This window comes from Oncorhynchus mykiss, chromosome 15 (assembly GCF_057628025.1).
Source record: "Oncorhynchus mykiss isolate SJ-2025 chromosome 15, ASM5762802v1, whole genome shotgun sequence".
In the NCBI taxonomy this organism is placed as follows: Eukaryota; Metazoa; Chordata; class Actinopteri; order Salmoniformes; family Salmonidae; genus Oncorhynchus; species Oncorhynchus mykiss.
The window spans coordinates 55,149,982-55,169,162 of record NC_143036.1 but is presented as its reverse complement, the minus strand read 5'-3'; the positions used below and the strand labels follow the sequence as shown (position 1 = coordinate 55,169,162).

The window sequence follows — 19,181 nt, the reverse complement described above, 5'->3', positions numbered from 1 at the left end:
CTTGCGCATGAAAAGCATGTTTGGTGTTTGATGTTTTCAATATTGGTGCCAGTGGGTCAAGGCGATCACATCTGCAAACACACCTTCAGTACAGTATATGTTTGTTGATATCCATTTCCCACAGTGAATTGTACCCTATTTATTCTAAGTGTGTGTGTGTGTGTGTGTGTGTGTGGTTTGAGCTTCAACCCATTCTCCTCTTCTACTAGCCTCTGGGGAGCCTCTGTTCTCAGGTCCTAAAACAATAGAGCTGCTATGGTACATTGGGCTGCAGGAATACACAAACAATCAAATATTCTGACTCACAGTCCGGATAAAATCTTATTTTGGAAAGAAATATTTCAAACACAGAAATAACCTCCCTTGAGGCTCTAGTGTGTGACTAACCTGAAAAAATAACACAACATTCGAACAAACTCAGATTACAACCATATCTCCTCAGGTTTTGGATGGGAGCAAACACTTGCAGACAGTCAGACAAGCAAACTATTGACAGATCTGATAATCTGTTTGGAGAAAGTGGTTTGAAACTGGACAGCCCTATCTACTGCTCCTGTTATTGTCTGTGCTGTTTAGAAGAGGGTGTTTTAGGGCAACAGAATGTCCATGACGAGAGAGAGAGAGAGAGAGAGAGAGAGAGAGAGAGAGAGAGAGAGAGAGAGAGAGAGAGAGAGAGAGAGAGAGAGAGAGAGAGAGAGAGAGAGAGAGAGAGAGAGAGAGAGAGAGAGAGAGAGAGAGAGAGAGAGAGAGAGAGAGAGAGAGAGAGAGAGAGAGAGAGAGAGAGAGAGAGAGAGAGAGAGAGAGAGAGAGAGAGAGAGAGAGAGAGAGAGAGAGAGAGAGAGAGGAAAGGTCCAGTCTTGCCAACATCTGGTCAGGGTATCATGGCAACCACATCCATAATCTGAACTGGAATTCAGAATTATCCAGTGATCCACGCTAAACGCACAAACACACACCAACACAGACAGAGGAGGACCATCTGCCTGCTTCACCTGAACAAACACACCCGCACACGCTTGAGTGCACACACAAACACGCTCACACTCTCTCCCACCTGTCGGCTGTCACAACCATATAGGTGTGAGAGGATCCACAGAGAGAGCAGTCTCCTGGTGTTGTGTGTGTAGTCCATCGTCCCTGACAGTGACAGTGGTCTGTGTGACTGGTCATTGAATTAGCCTGCAGGTAGATAACTAGGATTGCTGTCACTACTACCCTCTCAGAGGTAGCCCTAAACTGGGGTCCGGTGCTGAGTGGCAGGCATAGACTCCCAGGACCACTGCCTGATTATAACACACCCCTTTCAACCACCACGTCTTATCTGTCGGTATGCTAATGATCAGGACTTGACTGGGAAAGGCCAGACTGTATTTTTGCTATGCATTGGGCTGTAGAAGGAACACATGAGAATAACATTAATCAACGGCAGACAGCGGTCTTCTATTTCTTCTATTGTAAAATGACAGCTGTTTGGCCCGCAAGCCGCTTCGCATTAAATGTGTTGTAAATACAAATCATTGTGCGGTCCGTGGCCTATTCTTTTCTCATTTCATTGTAAAGGGAAGTTGGGCTCACACAAAGCAGCCGACAGGGACATCAGTTAAACAAAGCCCTGACTTGGATTACTTTTAGTCTGACGTACAAAGCTTGTCTGTTGCTGTATACAGGAAACGGTGTTGTGTTCCTCTTTCAGCTTTATCGATCGTTCCAGTGACAATGAATGCATTGACGCAGCTCAACCGCTTCTCAGATCTCGTGTATTTTCTTTGAAACCTTTCGACATTTAGTGAGACGGAGCTCGCTAGTTCAGAAGCACAAGGGATTCTGCCCCCAGTGTCTCCAAGTAGACCTCCATTACCACACACACACAGGTGAACAGGCACACACACTCGCCCGCATGCGCACACACACACACACTGCCTTCTCGTCATCCACCCAGCTTGCGGATAGCATCTCCACTACACTAGTAGCTACTTCAGTATGGAAGACAACAGCCCTCGGTGGAGTGGTAGAGGTTTGTAACGCTGTAAGACCAGGGAAAATCAATGAAAGAAATGTGTTCTGCTCAAAACTGAAATCATTTGTTTTGCTGTGTGTCAGGAAAAAGTGATTTGCTGTATTGATGGTTTAATACAGAGAAAGAGAAAGGAAAAGGAAAGTCCGCCATCTTGGGTGTAGAGAAACGTGTAGAGATTCAGATGGTCAGACACAGCCTACAGCCTGCCATACAGGGACAGGGTAGGAGGGATGGGTACAGGACTGGGAATGTGACATTACACTTGTTGTCATTGTGTCTTTGTCCACATCATTTAAAATCAATAAATGGGAGTCGTTTCAGGAAACTAGACATAAAGCACCAGTCAAAAGTTTGGACTCATTACAGGGTTTGTCTTTATTTTATTTTTTAAACTATTTTCTATGTTGTAACCAAAAAAAGTGTTAAACAAATCCACATTTTATTTATATTTGAGATTCTTCAAAGTAGTCAGCCTTTGCCTTGACAACAGCTTTGCACACTCTTGGCATTCTCTCAACCAGCTTCATGAGGCTGTCACCTGGAATGATTTTCAATTAACAGGTGTGCCTTGTTAAAAGTTAAATTGTGGAATTTCTTTCCATCTTAATGCGTTTGAGCCAGTCTGTTGTGTGGTGACAAGGTAGGGGTGGGAAACAGAAGATAGCTCTATTTGGTAAAAGACCAAGTCCATATTATGTCAAGAACAGCTCAAATAAGCAATGAGAAACGATAGTCCATCATTACTTTAAGACATGAAAGTCAATCAATGAAAAGTTCAAGAACTTTGAAAGTTTCTTCAAGTGGAGTCACAAAAATCAGCAAGCGCTATGATGAAACCGGCTCTCATGAGGAACGCCACAGGAAAGGAAGACCGAGAGTTACCTCTGCTGCAGAGGATAAGTTCAGTAGAGTTACCAGAAATTGCACCCCAAATAAATGCTTCAGAGTTCAAGTAACAGACACATCTCAACATCAACTGTTCAGAGGAGACTGCATGAATCAGGCCTTCATGGTCAAATTGCTGCAAAGAAACCACTACAAAGGAAACCAATAAAAAGAGGAGACTTGCTTGGGCCAATAAACACGTGCAATGGACATTAGACTGGTGGAAATCTGTCCTTTGGTCTGATGAGTCCATATTTGAGATGTTTCGTTCCAACCGCCGTGTCTTTGTGAGACGCAGAGTAGGTGAACGGATGATCTCCATATGTGTGGTTCCCACCGTGAAGCATGGAGGAGGAGGTGTGATGGTGTGGGGGTGCTTTGCTGGTGACATTGTCAGTGATTTAGTGGGACTATCATTTGTTTTTGAACAGGACAATGACCCAACACACCTCCAGGCTGTGTAAGGGCTATTTGACCAAGAAAGAGAGTGATAGAGTGCTGCATCAGATGACCTGGCCTCCACAATCACCTGATCTCAACCCAATTGAGATGGTTGGGATGAGATGGACCGCAGAGTAAAGGAAAAGCAGCCAACAAGTGCTCAGCACATGTGGGAACTCCTTCAAGACTGTTGGAAAAATATTTCAGTTGAAGCTGGTTGAGGGAATTCTAAGAGTGTGCAAAGGAAGAATCTCAAATATAAACTATATTTTGATTTGTTTAAAAAATTTTGGGCTACTACATGATTCAACACGTGTTATTTCATCGTTTTGATGTCTTCACTATTATTCTACAATGTAGAAGAAAAAAAGTACAAATAAAGAAAAACCCTTGAATGAGAAGGTGTGTCCAAACGTTGTGTTGCTCACCACTTTCTGGAGGACAGAGTTTTGAAATCAGTGGAATTAGAGTATGATAGCTAAGGGGATGGAGTAAACACCTGTCTTCAAACTAAGGGCAACCATGGCATCCGTGATAGAGGCTAAAGCTTAAGAGGGTGTGAGCAATACTGAACGGGTGTAGACAAAGGAGAGCTCTCCAGTGGGTGTACCAAAACATTCAAAGGCCACGTTTATCACCTTTCAAATCAGAATTACTTTCCCACTGTTCCTCAACTGTAGTGTATGATATACAATTTTCTAGCTCTGAGTCTCTACTTTTATCCAATGTAAAAAACGCAATTTCAAATTTTGCTACAGAAGACCGAATCGAGAAGACTTTGTCACAAATATAGTAATAAACAAAAATATCAAATTGGTGTCTGTGTTGTATCTTAAAAGCACAAGCAACAAATCTACACATTTGCAAAACATTCCTTTATTATAAATAAATCATTTGTATAAAAACTGGCATGCTTCAACCAGGGCATTTACAGATTCACAAGCCAGGGCTACCCATCCAGTTAGCCAATCGATACAAGAGACAAACTTTCTGAGTATGCAAGGTCGCACGACAGATGGGACAAGAATGAAAAAATCTTCACAACCACAAAAATACTTACAAGTAGAATAACAATAAACATAATGGTCGATTCTCATAGTTTATTCTATTTTCTCTTTTAAATATTTAATTTTTTTAAAACTCTTTTTAATGACTTTTTATCTCCCATATACATCTCCCTTGTGTATAACTTTTACACCATGTTGTTTTATCTTTTTCTTCTTTTTTCTTCATTTTTTTCTCTCGACCATAGAGCCTGCAGGGGATTATTTTTTTAAAACCGTTAAGTCTCTTTTTTCCACGGTTAGTTCAAAGTTTATGGCAGGACCGTTGTGCTGTGATTTACAGGAAGAGAGCGAACGGGGCCCACTGATTGGTGGTTGGTCTTTGTGGTCCCGCCTCTCTGGTGGTTTGTGTCGGTTTGATGCTGTCAGAACAATATAAAATGTCTCATGCTTGGTTAGCGGTGGTGGTGGGAGTTCCATCTGTCTGTCCGTCTTTACGTCCATCAGGCCGTCATCTGTCGGTCTGAGTGACAGCTCCTTCCCTCAGCTGTTCTCGCCCCTGGGAAACCTCCCTCCACTTTGGTGCTGTTCAGATGTTCAGATGGCATGATTACTGTAGCTGACATATGTTGTCTTAGTTGATGAAGCTGCCAGGGGGGAAAAGAGGGGAAGAGAGGAGAGGAAATATATCAGGAGATATATATTTCCTATTGAGTGTAATATTAGTGCACACCTGCATCTGGGGTCTGAGACTGTGTTTGTCAAGTCCGTTATGTTACATGTCCCCTGTAGCTGTTGGTTGTAAATGTCAGTTGTTTTTAAGCGACCGCGGACCGCTGGCGCTGAGCTATCGTCAAGACGGTGCCCCGTGCCCGCTTTGTTAAGGAGGATTTTAAAGGAGACACTATGTCAAACTGTGGGAATCAAAACTGTTCCAACAATTTCTTCTTCACACAACACAAACCCTAGGCAGGTAGAGTTTGAAAATGATGTCTCAGGCAGACTGTGGTTTGTGAAAATGAACTCTGTGTGCGTGTGTGTGTGTGTGTGTGTGTGTGTGTGTGTGTGTGTGTGTGTGTGTGCGTGCGCGTGTGTGTGCGTTATTCTAGCCGACCAAACTGCTGACTGCGAGACTTCTGGGCGTTCAGGTCTGTGATGAAGAAATAGTTCAAATGCTGCAGTTCAGAACACGGAACAGAGTAAACGAAGCCTAATTACCCCAACCACTCCAGAACCGTTTAAACCTCTCAGAGCACCCACGGAACATTCTGAATCTCCACTGGTGAAAGAAAAATATTTCCAGGTCGTAGTGTCGATGAGGGAAGACTGGCTCCTCACACAACGTTTAAGTAAGCTGCTCCACATAGTTAAGCTGAATGGGAAGCTCATTTTAACACTCTGTATGTGAAGTAAACAACAGTGCCCCAAAAACAGGTTGCAGCACTCAAGCTCTCTCAAGAACATCGTTAACAATTCAGACATGACATTTTTTTGTTGTTATTAAAAGACTGATATTTGAATGAGATACGAAAAAGGGCCCAACTTACATGTTACTACTGTCATACTGTAGTTGTAGAGATTATCAAAAGGTTGCTTATATCAGCGTAGTTGTATCGATTATTTCTGTTGTGTGTAATTGTAGAGCTACAGATTCGTTCTATGAGTGTAGGTGTATAGATTGGTAGTTATATTAGTGTAGATCAGGGATCATCAACTAGATTCAGCCACGGGGGGGCGGATTTTTTTTGAGCGGATGGTCGGGGGGGCCGGAACAGAATTACAAATTGACTGCAAGAATCCCAAGCAGATATGTTTGACTAAAACATAACAATTTCAAATCTTGCTGACGTTTGTATACGATCACGTGTCTCTCTACTATGCGTGGGAATAGTTGAGGACAGATTTCCCCCAAAAATGTATTACTTGTAGGTGATTTCCCGGTGTTTTGACAGTCTTATGTCCAACAATGAAAATTCAAGGGGCCAAATAAAACCATTCAGCCCATGGGCCGTCAGTTGGGGAACCCTGGTGTAGATGTACTATATATATGTATACTGTTAGTATAGGTGTATACAATACATAATTAGATATATAAGTGTATTATGTATAGGTTAGTAAAGGTGTGTTCTTACTCACTGTTGGTCTCCATGCTCTCACACAGCTCCGTCTTGACCTCTCCGTTGGGCCGGTCGCCTCCCTTCTGCAGCTTTCCTGACATGGTGGCGGCGGTGACTATGGCCTTGAAGCTGCGTTTACGTTTGGGGATGTTCTGCTCCGGGTGGAAGATGATGACGTAGACCTTGGGCATGTACAACATCCCCAGAGAGACAGAGGCGCTGAGGCTGAGCGAGATAGTCAGGGTGGTGGTCTGGATGTACATCTGGGGAGGGAGGGAGAGGAAGGAGGGAGGGAGGGAGGGAGAGGAAGGAGGGAGGGAGGGAGAGGGGGAGGGAGGGAGGAAGAGAGTAAAGGCATCAATATACTGTAACCACTAACAACTGTATACCGACCAATCTACGCTGATATAAACCATACGCTGATATAAACCATACGCTGATATAAACCATACGCTGATATAAACCATACGCTGATAACCCTACAACACACACACACACACACACACAGACCCCTCCACCGTCGGAAGGATTCCTCTCAAAGCGCAGCCACTCATCTGTGTCCATCCCTGACTATAGCATGGTGTAGGAATCACAGCTAGCAGATGGCCAGTCACGCTTCTTCAGTCACAACAGCACAACACAGCCCCGGCTAGCCAGCGTAGCGTTCCGCTGAGGAGGAAAACAAACCAGTGCTCCACCGCCTCCTCCCTCGCCAAGAGAGAACAGGCGTGAACAGATTACACATGTTGACAGTAATACCAATTTACAGTATATCCTCTCTAATGAGAGCATCCGGAAAGAAGATGAGAAAAGGCTTATACGTTGAAGTGTGTGTGCGCTTGTGAGTGAGTGTGTGTGTGTGTGTGTGTGTGTGTGTGTGTGTGTGTGTGTGTGTAGGGTGGTAGAAATGATCCAAACATTATGTTGAATATAATAAACTACACTCATCAATACGACTCCATTATCATGTGAATGATAATGTCCATAATCGTGTCCAGTATCGCCAAGGTTGCGAACCTTGCATCACCACTCGGAATACTATAAGATGCACGTGTCTAGGTTTACCGTTATGCAATTATTAAGAGGCTAAGGGACAAAGGAACTAATGTCTTGCAATCAATGTCCTATCATTTAATGATTGAGTTAACCTTGAGATGAGATGCATAGTTAGACCAAGCATATACAGTGGCTTGCGAAAGTACTCACCCCCCTTAGCATTTTTCCTATTTTGTTGCCTTACAACCTGGAATTAAAATATATATTTTTTGTGGGGGGTTGTATAATTTGATGCCTACCACTTTTAAGATGCCAAATATGTTTTATTGTGAAACAAACAAGAAATAAGAAGAAAAAACATAAGCATAACTTTTCACCCCCCAAAGTCAATACTTTGTAGAGCCACCTTTTTGCAACAATTACAGCTGCAAGTCTCTTGGGTATGTCTCTATAAACTTGGCACATCTAGCCATTGGGATTTTTGCCCAATCGTCAAGGCAAAACTGCTCCAGCTCCTTCAAGTTGTAAGCGTTCCGCTGATGTACAGCAATCTTTAAGTCATAGCACAGATTCTCAATTTGATTGAGGTCTGGGCTTTGACTAGGCCATTCCAAGACATTTAAAATGCTTCCCCTTAAACAACTTGAGTGTTGCTTTAGCATTATGCTTAGGGTTATTGTCCGTTTCACTCAATCATTTCTCTGTATTTAAAGCCATCCATCATTCCATCAATTCTGACCAGTTTCCTAGTCCCCGCCGATGAAAAACATCCCCACAGCATGATGCTGCCATCACCATGCTTCACTGTGGGGATGGTAGTCTCGGGTGGATGAGAGGTGTTGTGTTTGCGCCAGACATAGCGTTTTACTTGATGGCCAAAAAGCTAAATTTTAGTCTCATCTAACCAGAGTTAATTCTTCCATATGTTTGAGGAGTCTCTAACATGCCTTTTGGCAAACAGCAACCGTGTTCGCTTATTTTCTTTCATTAATAAATTGCTTTTTTCTGGCCACTCTTCCGTAAAGCCCAGCTCTGTGGAGTGTACGGCTTAAAGAGGTCCTATGGACAGATACTCTTTGAAGGGGCTTTGCAGCTCCTTCAGGGTTATCTTTGGTCTCTTTGTTGCCTCTCTGATTAATGCCCTCCTTGCCTGGTCCGTGAGTTTTGGTGGGTGGCCCTCTCTTGGCAGGTTTGTTGTGGTGCCATATTCTTTCCATTTTTTAATAATGGATTTAAAAATGGTGCTCCGTGGGATGTTCAAAGATTCAGAATAATTTTTTTTATAACCTAGCCCTGATCTGTACTTCTCCACAACTTTATCCCTGACCAGTTTGGAGAGCTCCTTGGTCTTCATGGTGCTGCTTGCTTGGTGATGCTGCTTGCTTAGTGATGTTTCAGACTCTGGGGCCTTTCAGAACAGGTGTATATATACTGAGATCATGTGACAGATCATGTGACACTTAGATTGCAAACAGGTGGACTTTATTTAACTAATTATGTGACTTCTGAAGATAATTGGTTGCACCAAATCTTATTTAGGGGCTTCATAGCAAATGGGGTGAATAGATACGCACACACCACTTTTCGATTTTGAATTTTCTTTAAAAAATAAAAAAAATGTTGTTTTTATCATTTCACTTCACCAATTTGGACTATTTTGTGTATGTCCTTTACATGAAATAAAAAAATAAATACATTTAAATTACAGGTTGAAATGCAACAAAATAGGAAAAATGCCAAGGGGATGAATACTTTTGCAAGGCACTGTATGCTATGTATTTTGTGAATAACATTTACCATTAGACATTTCACCAAATAATAATAAGTAATATTAATCGGAAATTTGAGAACTACGGTTCGTATCCATTTAAAAGTAGCCATAATTATTACAGTTACACAATAAGAATACAATAAACAAATGATGGACACCAGAAACCTTCTCATGAAAAAATAAAACCAAAAAATAATGAGTCTTAACAGCATAGAAAATGCACCGCTATGACATACATACGTACATCAGGAGATGGGTTAACCAATAACATGATCTAAGTTTAAACCCATCTTGTAGTATTCCAAGAGTGCCAACTACCTGTATCGCCTATCGTCTAATTAACATCCCTTTGCACGGCCCAAAACATTCCAGGCATTCTCTAATCTAATCACCACACCTCAACACTGTGTCGCTCCTGTGTCGCTCCTCTGAACTATCCGCCGTCAAGCGTACCGAGTAACACAGTTTCTTTGTGACAATAAATCCATAGCACTTACAGTATAATGAAACATAGCTCTTTATGAACTCTTGAAACAATCCGAACATGGCAATTTAATTCACACAGTAACATTCATTTAGTCGATTCAAGTTTCATCAGTCTTCACCTCTCCTGGCTTCAATGACCCTAGGACTTCTGTGAGAATGTCTCTTCATCGAAATTGTCACAGACACGGTGTGTTTGACCCCTATGATAGCCCTCAGATGTCTTTCAAACAATGCCATAAATCGTGGTTGAGTCATCACGCTGGGCCAGCAAGTTGCTAGAGGCATCTTCATCACTGGCCTTCCTCATCGTTCACATTTGTTCACTCTCTATGTTCCACTACTCGTGTGTGTGTGTATGGGTACATAATGCATGCGTGTGCACAATGTGCTCTGACAATGTACTAACGGTGTGGACTGGTACACATCTCTAGGCAGGCCTCGAGGCCTGCATGCCACGACTTCGGCATGGCAGCAGTGTTATCTGTGTGTCAGTGGGTGTCAACTAGCGTCAGCGTTATAGGTGTCAGTTAGCTAGAGGGCTAATGTAATGCACCGTTAGCCGTTACAGGATCGCTACTGCTTGGCGTCGCACAGAGATTTTTCAACCAACCTTATCTTCGTTCGGCCAAACATGTATCTTGAACTTGAGAAAAGGCTGTTTTATTAAAAATAAATACATGTTTTGCTCCGCGAAGTAATCCAACAACGTGTACGCCGACATCTTCTCTATTTCAAAAGACACATGTTTAGCCGAATCGAGAACGAATATGGTGTCACCAAGTTAAGGTAGGTCGAAAATGCTCTATGCTATGCATAACAGTACCCCTCCTGTCACGTCTAATGGAGCATCACATTAGCCTGTTTCGATCTGCTAGCTACAGGTAACTGCCAAAATAAAAGGAAACACTTGAATAAATGAGGGTAACAAAGGTTATTGAAAGCAGGTGCTTCCACACAGGTGTGGTTCCTGAGTTAATTAAGCAATTAACGTGCCATCATTAGGGTGTCAAAAAATGTGTGTTAAAAAAATGCTTGGCAGGCCATTATTTTGGCTATGATGGCCATGCCCCCCCCATAGGATGACAATTCTCCCATCCAAAACAGTTTGATGAGCATGAAAACCATGTAAACCATATCCTATATCCATGGCCATCTCAGTCACCAGATCTCAACCCAGTTAAACACTTATGGGGAAACTTGAAGCGGCGCCTGAGACAGCGTTTTCTACCACCATCAACAAAACACCAAATGATGGAATTTCCAATGGAAGAATGGTGTGAGTGTAGAATCTATGTGTGAGCAGCTCTTCAATGCCAGCCAGGTGTGACTCATATAGCAGGTCACCCTGTTAGCTAAGCTCTCTGTCCCTGTGACATCCCTTTCCTCTCACATCAGCTCTGGAGAGAACATATCGTACCAACACAACAACAGCTGCCTGGAGGGAGAATAGGCTAGAGAACGCATTATAGGGCATTTATGCAGTAGGTACTACTCATACAGCCAGACTAAGGTAGGGAAGAATCCTACCAAAAAAAACGACAATTTAATTCAAAATGTCACTGTCTTCCACTGACATTGATGCATGACTAAAGGAAATGTTGATTTAAGTGGAAGTTAGGATTCACTCCATTTTGGAGCAATACTTTTGGTGCCCTATATGTGAAGAATAGAGTGCCATATGGGACTGGCCCCAATTCCCTCTTCAGTGACTCATCAAATGCTCATTCAACGACATGGACACTCAACTCCTAATATCTGATCTGAGTTTATCTTCACAACGGTCTGTGTTATCTACTTTAATAGGATATAGAGCAGCTTAAGCTGTAGATTAAGCTGTAGATTACAGCAGAAGGAGCCCCGGGTGAACGTGGGCAGAGAGAGCAGAGCACTGACAGGACGGTGTGTACATACAGAGAGTGATCTCCGATGAGAGAAAGAGAGAAGGGAAACGGAGGAGAGAAAGAGAGGGGAGGAGGGAGAGAGGAGAAAGAGAGAGAAAGAGAGAAGGGAATAGGGGAGAGACGGGGAGAATGAAAAAGACGAGAGATCGAATGACAGTCAAAGAGGGAGAAAAAGAGAAAAAAACAGTGAGTGAGAAAGGAAAAAGAGAGCAATAGAGAGAGGCAGTCCTCAGAGCACTAAGCCCTCCCTTATAAAAGCAGCACGTCTGGAGATAGCAGACGTCTGGAGATAGCAGACGTCTGGAGATAGCACTATCCATTACACTCTGCTGAGAGCAGGAGGATCCACCCAGCAGACGTATTTAACCTTTATTTAACTGGGCAAGTCAGTTAAGAACAAATTCCTATCTACAATGGCTGCCTACCCCGTCCAAACCCTAAGCCAATTCGGCGCTGCCCTATGGGCAGTTGTGATACAGCCTAGAATCGAACCAGGGTCTGTAGTGACGCCTCTAGCACTGAAATGCATTGCTTTAGAGCGCTGCACTACTCGGGAGCCAGCAGATGTTTGTTGTACAGCCACACATACACAAACACAAACACACACACACACACACTCTCGCTCTCTCTCTCCCTCTTTCTTGGTCTCTCTCCCTCCCTCTCTCTCTTTCTCTCCTCTTGATCACTCCTCCATCTCTCCATCTCTCCCTCGCTGGGCAGGTATGATAGGTGGAAAAGGTAAATATGTGCTTTAGTGGGGCTGACCCGCTGTGAATAGGGCAATTAGCTCCACTCTGCTAGCCACCACTGCTCTCCTTCCTATGGTATAAAGCTGTCTTTAGAGAAATCAATACTCTAGGCTTTGTGTCATTACCTCCATCACTTAAACCACAGGTTTGGGGAGTAACGGATTACATGTAATCCATTACATGTAATAGATTACTTTCTCTTTTTTTTTTTTACTGTAATCCGTTACGTTACGAGCAAAAATATTGTCATCAGATTACAGATACTTTTAAAAAAACTAGAGGTTTGACTTCGAGGATTACTTTTAAATTCAAAAAGGATGTTTGTGGAAAACAATCGTAAAACACTTCTCTGTTTTCTCAATGACATTCAAACCAGCATTGAAAAAAGGCACAAGTTTAAATTTGTTCCACCTGAGTGAGTCTAAACACAAGTCAGAGACCACTACGATGACACACCAAATGTGTTTGACGGATCGTGGGAAAAGAGCAGGAATAGGCTTTTGAAGGCTACAGTCCAAGATTGCTGCTGTCGGCATCCCAGATGATCCAACTTGAATAAAGGCTTGGAGGTAATGACAGCAGTGGTGTGGTCTACGGCGATACGGATATCACTGATTACTGATATCTACATAGCTCATTGATGTGAATCACACTTCTGCTCTCGGTTGGCGCAGTGTGCTCTCTCTCTAATTCTCTCTTTCTCTCTTTCTTTCTCTCTCTCGGAGGACCTGAGCACTAGGACCATGCCTCAGGACTACCTGACATGATGACTCCTTGCTGTCCCCAGTCCACCTGGCCGTGCTGCTGCTCCAGTTTCAACTGTTCTGCCTTATTATTATTGGACCATGCTGGCCATTTATGAACATTTGAACATCTTGGCCATGTTCTGTTATAATCTCCACCCGGCACAGCCAGAAGAGGACTGGCCACCCCACATAGCCTGGTTCCTCTCTAGGTTTCTTCCTAGGTTTTGGCCTTTTTAGGGAGTTTTTCCTAGCCACCGTGCTTCTACACCTGCATTGCTTTCTGTTTGGGGTTTTAGGCTGGGTTTCAGTACAGCACTTTGAGATATCAGCTGATGTACGAAGGTCTATATAAATACATTTGATTTGCTCTCATATATATCCATTGATCCTTGAAGAATATAACTTGTTATATTATATTATATTATTATATTATATATTATATATTATATTATATTATATTGCCTCTTGAGCTTAGTTCAACTGTCACACTCCATGAGAACCCAAAATATAAGCTTGTTTTACTCCAATGTTTGTACGCATTGTAAATATTAACAAACCCTGTATAACCTCATAACATGGCTAAAACAATATTTTTTCTAACATGGATTGTCAGTCCTTGCATCCATAGCTCTGTCTATTAATCTGAGAGTGGTTACATTTCTCCAGGCCCATCCCTCAGCTTTTTATCCAAAACAGAGGCGGGGCAAGCATTTTGTTATTGTTTCATCTGTGGATTTGCCCTTTAAACAGCTGCATATTTTCAAGATAAAGTGTCACCAACAAAGAGGTAAACAATAGTACTATAAATATGGCATTAATTTTTCACATGTAAATAGCACTTTTCAGTAGTGCTCAAAGCATGCGAGCCCAATCAGTCCTCCATGACAACAAAATCATAAACAACAGCGTAGGGCTGGCTAATAAGTCCTTAGTTATGGGGTTATGCTCAGGTAAAACAATTAGGCTAATCTATACTTCCATATTTCCATGTCCTATTCTTGAAGATCAGGGGGTATACCATTTATTGGATTTTTTAAAATTTTACTATACAAGTCAGTTAAGAACAAATTCTTATTTTCAATGACGGCCTAGGAACAGTGGGCTAACTGCCTGTTCAGGGGCAGAACGACAGATTTTGTACCTTGTCAGCTCGGGGATTTGAACTTGCAACCTTTTGGTTACGAGTCCAATGCTCTAACCACTAGGCTACCCTGACTGGAATACTGATAGACTTTGGTATTTAATGTAAAGATATAATTTAATAGTATTATTATGTGTAGTAGAAAGCGATGGGTGAAAAGAAGCCTACATAACCAACCCATAAAGTAAAAATTAACATCCACATATGGCCAGCTATGTAAACTTTAACATTGATTTATACTGCAATAGATGTCGTTCAATTAGAAACATACATTTTTGTCATCTTCTAATGCCTCTTAAGGAGAAAGTAATCTAAAAGTAACAGAATGTAATCAGATTATGTTACCCGAGTTTGGGTAATCCAAAAGTTACATTACTGATTACAATTTTGGACAGGTAATTAGTAACTAATGCAGGTATTCCCAAACTGGGGTACCCCAGGGGTACGCGGAATGCCGTCGGGGGTACGCCAAATAAAAATAATACATTCTTTACTGAGTAGACTCGTTTCACTGCCAAAAATACAATTAAACCATCTAGTGTTCAGCGAAATAACAACAAGCACAGCTCCGAGTCAATGTGCAAGGGTACGAGGTAACAACAAGACTATATACAAGGAGTACCGGCTCTGAGTCAATGTGCAAGGGCACGAGGTAACAACAAGACTATATAGAAAGAGTACAGGCTCTGAGTCAATGTGCAAGGGTACGAAGTAACAACAAGACTATATACAAGGAGTACCGGCTCCGAGTCAATGTGCAAGGGTACGAGGTAACAACAAGACTATATACAAGGAGTACCGGCTCCGAGTCAATGTGCAAGGGTACGAGGTAACAACAAGACTATATACAAGGAGTACCGGCTCCGAGTCAATGTGCAAGGGCACAAGGTAACAACAAGACTATATACAAGGAGTACCGGCTCCGAGTCAATGTGCAAGAGTACGAGGTAACAACAAGACTATATACAAGGAGTACAGGCTCCGAGTCAATGTGCAAGGGCACAAGGTAACAACAAGACTATATACAAGGAGTACCGGTTCAGAGTCAATGTGCAAGGGCACGAGGTAACAACAAGACTATATACAAGGAGTACAGGCTCCGAGTCAATGTGCAAGGGTACGAGGTAACAACAAGACTATATACAAGGAGTACAGGCTCCGAGTCAATGTGCAAGGGTACGAGGTAATAACAAGACTACATACAAGGTGTATCGGCTCTGAGTCAATGTGCAAGGGTACGAGGTAACAACAAGACTATATACAAGGAGTACCGGCTCAGAGTCAATGTGCAAGGGTACGAGGTAACAACAAGACTATATACAAGAAGTACAGGCTCTGAGTCAATGTGCAAGGGCACGAGGTAACAACAAGACTATATACAAGAAGTACCGGCTCAGAGTCAATGTGCAAGGGTACGAGGTAACAACAAGACTATATACAAGGAGTACAGGCTCTGAGTCAATGTGCAAGGGTACGAGGTAACAACAAGACTATATACAAAGAGTACAGGCTCCGAGTCAATGTGCAAGGGTACGAGGTAACAACAAGACTGTATACAAAGAGTACAGGCTCCGAGTCAATGTGCAAGGGTATGAGGTAACAACAAGACTATATACAAGGAGTACCGGCTCTGAGTCAATGTGCAAGGGTACGAGGTAACAACAAGACTATATACAAGGAGTACCGGCTCCCAGTCAATGTGCAAGGGTACGAGGTAATAACAAGACAATATACAAGGAGTACCGGCTCCCAGTCAATGTGCAAGGGTACGAGGTAGTTGAGGTAATTGAACTAATATGCACATGTAGGTAGGAGTAAAGGTGACTAGACAATCAGGATACTTTAGATAATAAACAGAGTAGCAGCAGCGTATGTGAAGAGTGTGAAAGTGTTTCTGTGTGTGTGTGTCTGTGTGTGTGTGTGCGTTGTAATGCCAGTATAGTATGTGGTGAATGTGGATAGAGTCCACTGAGTTTCGACCCAGAATTCACTCTCTGGCAGAGTGAACAGAGAAGCAGAGAGAACAGTTTATGACTTGGATGCCTGGAGTCTTTGACAAATTCTAGGGCCTTCCTCTGACACCGCCTGGTATAGAGATCCTGGATGGCAGGAAGCTTGGCCCCAGTGATGTATTGGGCCGGACACATTACCCCCTGTAGCGCCTTACGGTCGCATGTCAAGCAGATGCCATACCAAGCGGTGAAGCAGCCAGTCAAGATGCTCTCAATGGTGCAGCTGTATCCTTTTGAAGATCTGAGGGCCCATACCAAATGTGTGTGTGTGTGTGTGTGTGTGTGTGTGTGTGTGTGTGTGTGTGTGTGTGTGTGTGTGTGTGTGTGTGTGTGTGTGTCTGCATTTATGTTTATGCTTTAGCTCTCTTGGAGGCCGAACACGCACCTTAAATATTAACCTGAGAGAGAGTGCCTGTCCAGTCTCACCACTCCCAGCATGTGACGGGCTTTAAGAAAAAACATCTCTAATGCTCAATACTGCATTACTACATCACAGTTCAGGCACTGCAGGTTTGGGTTTAAAGCGAGGAATATCAGGGAAGACAGGCGCACTAAAGCGTGGGTCGTTGCCGGAACTAAGCATTCCACCGAATTCCGAATTGCATTCCGTCGCGCTCCAATTACAAAACTCATCCTTGACTCATACACTTAGCTGTGACAAGCGACCAACCAGATGACACGTGCTGTGCTCTCCCACCGCCCACCTCTCTCTTTCTCTCTGCGACTCTCTCTCACTTACACCCCCTGCGCACATGTGAATGCTTCCAGTAATGAGTTTAGGTGTCCTTGGGATGGCCTGTCCTAAAAGGGCTTTTATGAGTAAGCTGGCTGTAGTGAGCGCTGGAGGATCCTAAACTTATTCAGTCTCTCTCTCTCTCTCTCTCTCTCTCTCTCTCTCTCTCCCACCCACCCACCAGGGGACACATCATCTCTCCTGTCAGTCTTAAAGTCTAATTACAAGATGTGGGAGGGACAAGGACAGTGGATGGGTCACAGCAGGTAGTTATTTTATCTTTATTTAACTAGGCAAGTCAGTTAGAACACATTCTTATTTTCAATGACGGCCTAGGAACGAGACTGTCGTTGCTCCAATGTGTACTTAACCATAAACATCAATACCTTTCTTAAAATCAATACACAAGTATATATTTTTAAACCTGCATATTTAGCTAGAAAAAATCCAGGTTAGCAGGCAATATTAACCAGGTGAAATTGTGTCAAGAGTCAAGTTAACAGTTTGGGCCGCCTGGCTCTTTGCAAACTAATTTGCCAGAATTTTACGTAATTATGACATAACATTGAAGGTTGTGCAATGTAACAGGAATATTTAGACTTAGGGATGCCACCCGTTAGATAAAATACGGAACGGAATAAACGTTTTGTTTTCGAGATGATCGTTTCCAGATTTGACCTAAGGCTCGTATTTCTGTGTGTTTATTATAGTTAAGTCTATGATCTGATATTTGATAGAGCAGTCTGACTGAGGGGTGGTAGGCAGCAGCAGGCTCCTAATAGTCAAAGGTATATGGTTTAGAGAGAAATAGTCGACGCGTTATAATTCCTGTAATAACTTGCGGCTGAACTTGAAAGGGGTTCCTTCGTTATTTTACCGTTCATGTCTTCCATAGAGAATGTCTTGATCTACTTCAAATCAGGTCTGTGTTTCGTGCAGGCTTAAACCGCCTCGGCGTTTTGATGCCCGTGTAAATCTCACTAGGATAAGGTAACGGTTGTCAAAATATTTTCAGAAATCCACTCTACAAAAAAAAAGATCTTCGCTTATATTTAGCCAATATTGATCAGAGTTACCTTGTCCTATGGATATCTACACAGTTATCAAATTGGCAAGGTGGTGTAAGCCTACACGAAACACAGACCTTATTTTAAGTGAATCTAAAAATATCCTATGGAATAAACGAATGAAGGAACCGCTTTTCAGATTTTGCTAGAAGGTGTCCTGGGAATTATGACTCGCACTTTGGTAGTCAATTTTTACCATGTCCATTATTAAAATAGTATTTCCTGCATATAGAAAGGACAGTTTTTGTTTTCAACATTCGTCACAGGCAACGTAAACTCTATTTTTATTCAAACAGTTGAGAGTATTTGTCTCCTAAGCAGACTCTTCAGTATCATTGTCACTTCAGAGCTGTGTGTGTGTTTTACAGATGGCAGAGAAAAGCAGAGCACCTGTGTGGGACTATTACATGGAATTGGCACCAGGGAAAGCAAGGTGTCTTATTTGTGATAAAGATGTAAGCATGGGGTCAGCAACGGCTAAATCAAAAAATACCACCAACCTGTGGAATCACCTTAAGAACACCCATCCAAAAGCCCATATGTATTATATTAAGTTAAAATAAAAGTGTTCATTGTTCATTCAGTATTGGTGCAATTGTCATTATTACAAAAATGTGTATACTTTTTGTCTTTTTTTGTCCTCCAATAATCGGTATCGGTATCGCCGTTGAAAAATCATAGTCGGTCGACCTCTAGTCCACGTGACAATTCCAATTGGACTACTCCTGTATGACACCTTTGCTCCAAAACTGTTGAATACATATGATGCCACCGTGGAGTCAAAGGCAACATTACACATCGTCATAATGAGAATCATAATGAGGATCATAATGAGGATCATAATGAGGATCATAATGAGAATCATAATGAGGATCCGGGTTACTTCCCGACGGTTAACAAGAACACAGCTTACTGGCGAACCGACAATAATCATCCCTATAATAACATTAATAGTAACAGAATCAATTGTCCTTTAATTATAGTAATCAACACAATCAACATCAGCCCAGTATCTTCAATCCAACGGTATTTCCTGCCGTTACAGCGAATGTTATTCCTCTGATTGATCTTTGTCTAATGGACTCACTGGGTCTGCTCTCACTCCTTAGAAGAAA

The 19,181-nt window shown here is 42.5% G+C and overlaps 1 protein-coding gene across 4 annotated transcripts in view; it reads right to left on the bottom strand.

Annotated features, from left to right (window-relative positions):
* Positions 1 to 4,200: 4,200 nt before the first annotated feature.
* Positions 4,201 to 19,181, bottom strand: part of LOC110490742 (metabotropic glutamate receptor 8) — a 332,500-nt gene continuing 317,519 nt past the window's right edge. For 2 of the 4 annotated variants that reach the window (XM_036944571.2, XM_090200388.1), the window contains 2 exons: positions 6,480 to 6,727; positions 4,201 to 4,994 (listed from right to left, as the gene is read on the bottom strand). In XM_036944571.2, the coding sequence (XP_036800466.1) occupies positions 4,982 to 4,994; positions 6,480 to 6,727 (261 nt within the window). In that variant the 3' untranslated portion in view covers positions 4,201 to 4,981. The remainder of the gene's footprint in view (positions 4,995 to 6,479; positions 6,728 to 19,181) is intronic. The other 2 variants (XM_036944570.2, XM_036944572.2) reach the window with 1 other exon arrangement.